Source organism: Gastrolobium bilobum, unplaced genomic scaffold, assembly GCF_033153095.1.
Source record: "Gastrolobium bilobum isolate Gb01-03AN ecotype WA unplaced genomic scaffold, APGP_CSIRO_Gbil_v1 utg713, whole genome shotgun sequence".
Classification (NCBI taxonomy): Eukaryota; Viridiplantae; Streptophyta; class Magnoliopsida; order Fabales; family Fabaceae; genus Gastrolobium; species Gastrolobium bilobum.
The window spans coordinates 148,723-157,728 of NW_026897492.1; the positions used below are offsets into that span (position 1 = coordinate 148,723).

At 35.8% G+C, this 9,006-nt stretch overlaps 1 protein-coding gene across 1 annotated transcript; it reads right to left on the reverse strand.

Annotated features, from left to right (window-relative positions):
- Positions 1–916: 916 nt before the first annotated feature.
- On the reverse strand, positions 917–5,566 carry LOC133307370 (zinc finger A20 and AN1 domain-containing stress-associated protein 8-like). Its single transcript, XM_061507871.1, has 3 exons — positions 5,440–5,566; positions 5,236–5,324; positions 917–1,873 (listed from the first exon to the last, which is right to left on the reverse strand). The coding sequence occupies exon 3, from the start codon at positions 1,850–1,852 to the stop codon at positions 1,334–1,336; it is 519 nt and encodes a 172-aa protein (XP_061363855.1). The 5' UTR covers positions 1,853–1,873; positions 5,236–5,324; positions 5,440–5,566; the 3' UTR covers positions 917–1,333.
- Positions 5,567–9,006: the final 3,440 nt, after the last annotated feature.

Here is a 9,006-nt window from a genome sequence, read left to right on the forward strand (position 1 = left end):
CACCTTTGCTTGTCTTTTAAAGCATGTGATTACAAGTCTCTCTCTCTCTCTCTTTTGTATATATACCTGGAGATAGAAGTGATTATCCATGGATTATCAGGTATGTTTAAGTGATAACTTGTGTTGGTCTGTTTTGACATGGTAGTTAAAGTTTAATAATCTATACCATGGAGGTTTGTTTTTTCTCGGCAACACCGAACACTGACATAGTGAAAATGAAGTTGTAGTTAGTTATTAAAGCAATCCTCGTTGATTAAGAGTTTACCTTGCATGCTAGCTTTCCGGCTATCAGGTTGAGTTCCAAATTTCAAATAATGTCCAGCATCCAGGCGCTTGAGTGGTGTGATTTTTATTGTACCATTGACCTTGTTGGATTTTGGTTAGGTTTAGTGGTGAAATAACCCTTTGCTTGGTAGAGTTTGTAGGCCATAAACTAGAATAGTAGAATGCTTAGTGGTTTAGGTCAAGGGTAATTTGAATAAATAAGATAAATTAACAGTGAAAAAGCAACCTATCCTTCATTGTGACATTTTTCTCATGGAAACTGTTTTCAGATTTAGCCAACTATATTTTTGCAAGAGTTTGCTTACTAAGGAAGGATTTTACTTTATTTTCTTTTATTGGGCAAATGGATTTTAGTATTTGCCTGCACCATTTTTCGTTTATGTACACGCTCTTCAGATGTAAATCACTGTTACAGTTTAATCGTGTTTCTTTCCTTTTTGCGTCTCCCTTCCGCAGTCTTAAAAATTAGCACCAATTACTTGATTACTAAATACGAGTTCAACCAGTCACGCTAGTGTTGAGCGAAGCTCCATTGACGATTCTAACATTGTTACTCAAATCCTTATTTTATATACCCTATTTTCTTTTTGGTTTTGTACATCTAGCTTTGAAAATTGAAATATATGAAAAATTGTGCCCAAACGATTACAATACATATGTTACTGAGAGAAATTCATAGATGACCAAATAAACCATAACAATAATTTACAATCTAACCGCACGTCCGCGGATGCTCTTGAAATCACATGTAGATTGCACATACCATTCTGACATGTACTACTACAGAAATAGGGAACAAAATAGACGCATTACAACGCCAACAACACCAATTCCACCAAACCAGCATAGATTAAAAGACTTAAAACACCCGGGGATATATTTTTGCCAATAGTCCTTCAGACTGCAGACATGTCCTATAAGTCCAAGTCCCCCATCACATATAACAATATACTAAGAACACCATTAAAATAAGCAGGAAACTCGGATCATCTCATGATGACATTGAGTATTACAGCATCCCAGGGCATGAAACTTCAAGGCACCAAATCTAGATCTTATCAAGCTTCTCAGCCCTGACAATCGGGTTTGCTTTAGCTATGGCATCCCGTGCAGCAGTGCGGTAATCAAATGGGCAATTATGCTTGTCTGAGTAGCGATGTGCAGTGCAGAAAATGTTACCACATCGACAATTAAATCCTGTCAAACCAACCCGCTTATTGCAGCTACTGCATCGTTTTGGACCATCCTTAGACTTTGCCTCATCGCTCTCCTCTGAGCCTGAACCAAATAAAGGTTGTGCAGGGATAGTCTTAGGCTCTATTGAATTGATTGAGATATCCACATTGGCAGCTATGGCAGGTTCATTTCCACTACTGCTTGATGACCCATTCATAATATTCCCAATGGAAGATGCGGCAAGCTTGGCCTGCTCCTGTTTCAACATCATGTCTTTGTGGCACTTAGAACACATGTTCATGGTAGCTGCACTTCCAAAAAATCCACAGTTGTTGATGCATAATACAGGACCTTCTGGGGGAGCTTGACATCCAGTCTTGTCATGGTCCATCTTTTTTCAACTTTCCTGCACCTAAGAAATAGAAGTACTAAATCATCTAAAGACCACGTAACAAATATATGTAATTTCTGAGCATACAAAGTATTCGACTATGCATATTGACCAATTAATATATAGCACTAACATCAGCAATCTTTCCCAATCGCTATGGCCTATGGGTAAATATGCCAAATCAAGCTTCTGGGTTGATGCATGTGGTGTTAGATGAGGAAAGAATAGAGTTTGTGCCTTGTTTATCTCTTTAAGCAGGCATATTGGCATGGAACTTGGTTCTAGCCAAAGCTGAAAAAGGAAACTCTTTATAAATAGCAAGAAACCAAGAGTATGTTTGGTAATGGAGAATCCATTCCTGCTGCTATCAATGTGAATGAAAGTTTCCTTTTGTTTAGTATGGAAAATGTTATGGAGTGAATAGAGGCGAAAGTGGGCCGAGCCGGTCTATAGGTAGGGATGTGCATGGAGCGGTTCGGTTTGATTTTTGACAAAAACCAAACCGAACCGGATTTAAATGGTTTGGTTTTCAAACCGAACCAGTTTTCTATTTTAAAAACCGGTTTTAATTTTTTCAAACCGGTTTGAAACCGGTTCCAAAACCGGTTTATGGTTTATAACCGGTTTTGATTAAAAACCGGTTTTAATTCAAAACCGGTTTTAAATCATAAACCGGTTATCAAGTTAAAACCGGTTTTATAACAAATTTTAAACCAATTTTTGATGAGTTGTGCTATTTATTATTTGTATCTAAATACAATTGCTCGTAAAAACAGTTGCTCTAATTATAATAATACGTATTGCATAATAGTTTTCATGGAGTAATTTCTAAAATAAATAAATAAATATTGTTCATGGAGTAATGATACACGATCCTTCACATTTGTTTGATAGGAAAAAAAATTGAACAGAAATATACATAAGATTTAATTTTGCTTAGTTTTAAACCTGTTAATAATATTATCCATTCATAGCATGACTAAAACTTTTTGGTAACTATGCAGGGGCAAAGAAAGAATGTTCTTTTTTGGTGTTTCTAATTAAAATTAGACTATGCTTGCGTACGTTAAATTATATTTAATCCAAAGGAACATATGTGTTTGTAGATGGGACAACTAATAAATCAATACAAAGTCGTAAGAGCTTTAAAGGTTTGTAGACGATCATACAACTTGCACGAGAGCTAATATTACTCCCAACACAGAGTAGATTGTGCTCTGCTTTGAGGCTTTAAGCTGATGCAGCGGCGTTTCCCTTGTTCTAAAAGTGGTTTGGTTAATTATGATAACCGAACCAGTTTTAAAAGATAAGATCCAATCCATATCCAAAAATTAAGAAACAGTTTAGTTTTTAAAACCATTTTAAAAAACCGGTTTAATGAATCAGTTTGGTTTGGTTACCTATTTGGTTTGGTTCATTTGATTTTTTGCACATCCCTATCTACAGGGGCCTACAGCCTAGCCTAGTTATATATAGTCAAATAGAACAGGCCCAGACTTTTTAAAAATACTATTTAGAAAGCAGGCCGTCTGTTTTTTTTCATACCGGCTTATAAGCCTACAGGCCGGCCTATATCATATTATTTATTTTAAATAAAATAATGATTCATAGTAGTACTAAATAATGATAGCTCAGTTGGTGCATGTGAGCTGAGTAGGTGGTGGAAGGACCTAGATTCGATTCCCCACCAATACTACCTTTGGGAGTGGCATAAGATTTGTACCAATTTCTACAATAGCATCAGAATCAACATTTAGTGCTAGAGGAAGAGTTATTGATGCCTATCGTTCTAGCTTGGCTGAAGATACCATCCAAGTTTTAATATATGATGGAGATTGGCTACGTAATAAGTATGGCTAGAAGAAAAAACAAAAGATATAAACATGTTTTTTGTTTTTAATCTTTTTTTTTCTTTCTATTCTTTAATCTTGTTTTTTGTTTTCAACATTAACAAATTGTTTAGCAACTTATGTAACCTTGGAATTGTATTTGCAGGGGAGAGAAGATGATGAGAAGTTTTTGGCTACTATAATCATCATGATGCATTTTTTTGGATTCATGCAGTTATTTTAATTTTCATAGTAGAGATTAATTTGTTGGATCTGATAAAATATATGTTATTTAATTTGGGCATCTTGCTATAAAAGTGACTTAAATGCAGATTGTGATAAGTTATTGTTGTGATTCATGGTTTTGTTTGAACGTTGAAATTGTGATTTTTGTTTTAAACAACAAAGTTTGAGTATTTTGTGAAGTTGATTCATGTTCTGCGTAAAAGTTAGAAATTAACAGGCTAACGGGCCAAGTCAAGCCATTTGTTTTTATTATAAATAGGCTAGATCAGGCTAACAGTTAGATTTGTACTATGCTATCAGGCCAGGTCAAATTGAAATGTTTTGGAAAAGACTTGGACTTTTCGGGACAAAGCTCGGCCCAGCCCAGCCCACTTTCACCCCTAGGAATGACCATTGCATTCCAAGCCTTGATGGAGATGAGAGCTACCATTACTAGTAGAATGGAATAATTTAATTCTTGTTTTGTTTCCTAATATATTTTCACTAGTTATAATTATAATTTCATTAACAAAACATAACAGAACAAAATGGAATAAAATAGATTTGATTACTACATGAACCGCTGGAACAGGAACGATCATCATTCCCATTCCATAAAAAATGATATCGCACAGCAAATCTTCCCTAATAACAAGTTAAATTCACAAACATGGACTTGATAAATACATCACGAAAGAACACAAAAAGTGTGATCGGTATAGTTCAAAGTTCAAATAAGCAAGTGGCAAAATTAGTTAGGAAATGATATGATGTGAAATTTTCAGAAGCTAATACAGATAGCCTTCCTTCAACAGATAACCAACTATGCATGCATATGAATGTTAGAGCTAGCTGCTTCAAAATAACCATCACCGTAAAAATCAAAACCATTTGCAAAACAATAATTTCATAAAAAATGTGAAATATTAACCTCACGTCATCAACTTATTGACTAACATGAAAACAGTTTATTTTATCGAACTTCTGAAACATAAACAAAGTAAAACAATAACAACTCCCGAAAGAATTGAAGTATTAACATTTAGTTAGCAGCAATCAGGCGATACAGGCCGTAATTCAAACACCATATGAATACATGGTATTGGCCACAGAGTCCCTGCACTGAAAGTTTAATAAATTGATTACAAAATCAATAAGACAGGGTGAGGTTCCTTTATATTTCTCTAACCCAACTTTCCACCCAACCAGAACTCAGATTTCATAAATAAATAATAAAAAAAAAAAGACAATCAAAACTGGACAAAAATATTGAGAACACATCGACAGAAAAGTCATATACCATGCGAATATTACAAGACATAATCTAACCTGGTAGCCACGAAATTTTTTTTACAAAAATCTGGGAAACGAAAGCTTCAGGCCGATCTATAAGCTCGAAATCGCATCGAATAAGAATCCTGGATTCACCAAGTGGAAACCAAAACAGGAACGAATGACTAATAATCAAAAACTAACAAAAACAACTGATAAAAAAATCGAAAACAAGAGATGATAAGGTAACGGAACCCTAACCTAGTATATTTGGGATCGATGAGGAGAGGAGAGAGAGAAAGCAAAGCCGGAGAAGAAGGAGAGAGAAAATGGAAAGAGGTGCTGTCAGACGTCACTCTCTCTTTCTCTCTCTATGTCTCTCTTTTTGTGTGTGTGTTTAAAAGGCTTTCCTTCTCTGCTAATAAACGCTCTTTGCTGATTGGAGGCGACGTGGAGAGTTATTACAGGGCACGCGTGTTGCTCTTACATTCCCAGTTTTGTCCCTTTCGAAACTCCTATTGGCGGTTTTGCCAGGGTGGGAGTGTTAACCTTACTGCCTTCTGCAAATATGGGCAAGACCGTCCAATAAGTATTTTATTATGTGCATATTACGTTAATGGAAGATTTGGTGAGGTGGAAGGTTACTCATGACAAAACACCTGTATTGGTTTTTTATTTTATTTTTAACCAGCACTATAGTCTAATCATTTTTGCTTTTGGCAACTAAAGAGGAATTTCACGTGAAACCTAATTTTAACAACTTAACCACCTAACACATTCTTCCTTTTATTATTTTAACATTATTATTATTATTATGAGTTTTATAATTCTGAAATATCATGTTGTAGAGATAAAAAACATGTGGGACCCATGTGTTAGAAAAAATTATATGTAAGATCCATATCAGTACGGAAATCGAAGGGTGTGTAGAAAAATTGTAATTCTCTTGTTAAATGAGAATTATAAAACTTTATTATTATTTCCAAAAATATACTATCGTATATATTCTCTTGATTTTTTTTTATATAATCGATCTTAATTATTTTTTTAAAACGTGTTCTTTATGAGTTCGATTATTTAAATTGCTTATGAAATTAATCCGAAAATTGGAGCCGAATATTTCTTACTCTTTCCCAATATAATATTTGACGGGACTCGAATTGTAATTCTTGTCACCTTGTTCAGTCTTGCAACCAACTCAATGCCCACTTCAGTTATTCCCTTTAATTCTTATATGTTAAAAGTAGGCACATTAAACTTTTTACATTTAGAAATTCCAAAATGTCTATTACAAGGAATATCAATGACGAGGGAGCTTATGTCATATAAAAAGCAAATAGGAAGGACTGTAATTTTTTTTTTTTTTTTATAATTCAAATTAGGTTGATTAACATAGAAACATAGTAAAATCAAAGTATGAAAACTGAACAGACGGGGACGAGAGTATGTGTTCGATCCTCTGCAATATTAATTTTGAGAAGAGTTTAAAGTTTTAATTCTAAATCCGTCCCGAATCTGATTAATCACAAAAAAATAAATTGATGAAATATTTCAAAAAAAAAAGAAATAGAAACGGGGGGAGCTACTTCCTCATCGGCTCGTCACTTTTGTTCTCCGAGAGGAATAGAAGCCTAACCAGGTCTTGTTTATTATCAGCATAATTGTTACAGTAACTTCGAGTATTTTTAAAATATTATAAACTTAAAAATAATAAATAAATTGATGTACAAAATAGTTTTAATATTTTTTTTTTGTTTTCATAATTTGTTACTAATTTTCTAGTGGCAATGTTTTAATATATTCACAGAAGAAAACCTCTTCAAGTTTAGCATTTGAATTCCCTAGATTGAAAATAAGAAAGAGAAAAATCGCCTCTACTACACAATTATTTGATTTAAATATAATTTTTTTTTAAATATAGCAATTTTAAGTGTTGGTTTTTTATTTTAATAACTTTCCGAAGAGTCCTTGAAATTTTTTTCTTTTTTATATAATTATTATATTAAATCTCGGTTGAAAATTGTTATTTTCTGCACATGTGGAGTGCTACGTGAAGAACAAACATTTTTATATGAATCACTTGGTGTACGAGAGTTAAATAAGGAAAATAAATGGTTTCGGTATTTTTGGAAGAGATTTAAAATCTTTATCTTTGATCTGCATCGCATTTCCAATTAATCTTATAGTCGAGTTAAAGAATCAAAACTTGTAAGAATATCGATAGGAACTACTCGGGCTTTTTGACCCTTATGCCCCTTAATTAATAATTAATTACCAAATTGCCCCTGATTCAAAACTATTTCGAAAATTTACCCTCCCCAACAAACATAACACCAATCTGCCCTTGTTTGACCGTTGACCACGAAGCCTACCCGGGTACACCATTATCTACCCGGGTAAATTTTGAAACTTTTTATCTACCCGAGTATGTAGGGGTGTACCCGGGTAGAGTTCTTGAATCTGGGAAAATGTTTGAATTATTTACCCGGGTACGGAGCAGTGTACCCGGGTAAATCGCGACGGTAGGGTTTTAAAATACCCCAGCAGCCACATTCGAAAACCCACAAAAGGGGTACCCGAGTAGAGCTGCTGGAGGAGTGTCATCTTGAGCGATTTCAGGCATAATCTTGCACTAATTCGTCTTGTTTGTGATCATCATTCGCGGACCTTGCAACCTCTCTGCCTTCTACCGATTGAAATCGATCAAAGGTGCATTTTTTTTTTCAGTTTTTTCAATTATGTTATGATTTCTGTTCTGATTCATTGTTTTCGTTTATATCATTTGATTCTGTCCGAATTATTTTATCAATTTGTATGTCATACGCTTACCCTAACCCTGAATCTAACCCTAACCCTAACCCTAACCCTAACCCTAACCCTAACATGTATCTAATTTCTGATTTTGGTTATTTTTTCAGTTTAATAGTGTGACACAATGACCTCTCGACGCGTTTCAAAGCTGCCAGTGACCCATTCCGAGAGAAGAACCAAGAGTCGTCACGATGGGTCGTCATCCTCTCAGCCCCAGGCTGCTTCGAGTCAGGCTCCGGACTTGACGTTCGGATATTTGTTTGAGGATGACATTCCTTCACACGAGAAGTTCGTGAAGTTTTTCATGACCCGGAAGATCTGCGAACCGAAATCACTGGATTCGGCATTCTTCAACCTAGAGCGTTTTGACATCGTGCCGCTTCTTGAGCAGACACATTTACTTCACCTGGCGGAGATGCGGTGCCCATACTCGGAGGTTATGGTAAGAGCCTTCTACCAGAACCTTGGCTACTCGCAAGGCGAGCTGACTTCCCGTGTATGCGGGATTGATATCATCATGACTGCTCCTATCTGGACGGAGCTACTGGGGTTCGATTTTGATGGTGTCTCAGGAGCAGCACTATATGATGGAGACAGCCATCATATATTTGGTGATTATAACCGGGAGACCATTGTTACAGAGACTAGGAGGGCAGACGCTGAGCCCGGTCATTTTGCTCATTATCCTGTTAGCAACTTGTCAGTTTCTGCTCGCATTCTTCATTATGTTGGTGACACATATTATTTTCCAGCGCCCGCATAATCACTCAAAGGTGCTGGAAGGGGACTTTGTCATCCTGTGGGCCCTCCTTCACAGTCAGCAGGTGAACTGGAGGCATTACATATGCATACTGATGTGGAAGGCAGCCAAGTCAAAGAAGGCTGAATTGCCTTTTGCATTTCTGGTGCAGAAGATTCTGCATAGATTTGGAGTGCCTATGGCAACAGAGACCTTGAAGACCGCCAGAGGCTGGAATGCTATATTTGGTGAGAGGCTCCTGAAGCAGTGTGGGATCC

Bases quoted from the DNA above. Each gene is read 5' to 3' on its own strand.
- LOC133307370 (XM_061507871.1), bottom strand. From the start codon at position 1,852: ATGGACCATGACAAGACTGGATGTCAAGCTCCCCCAGAAGGTCCTGTA.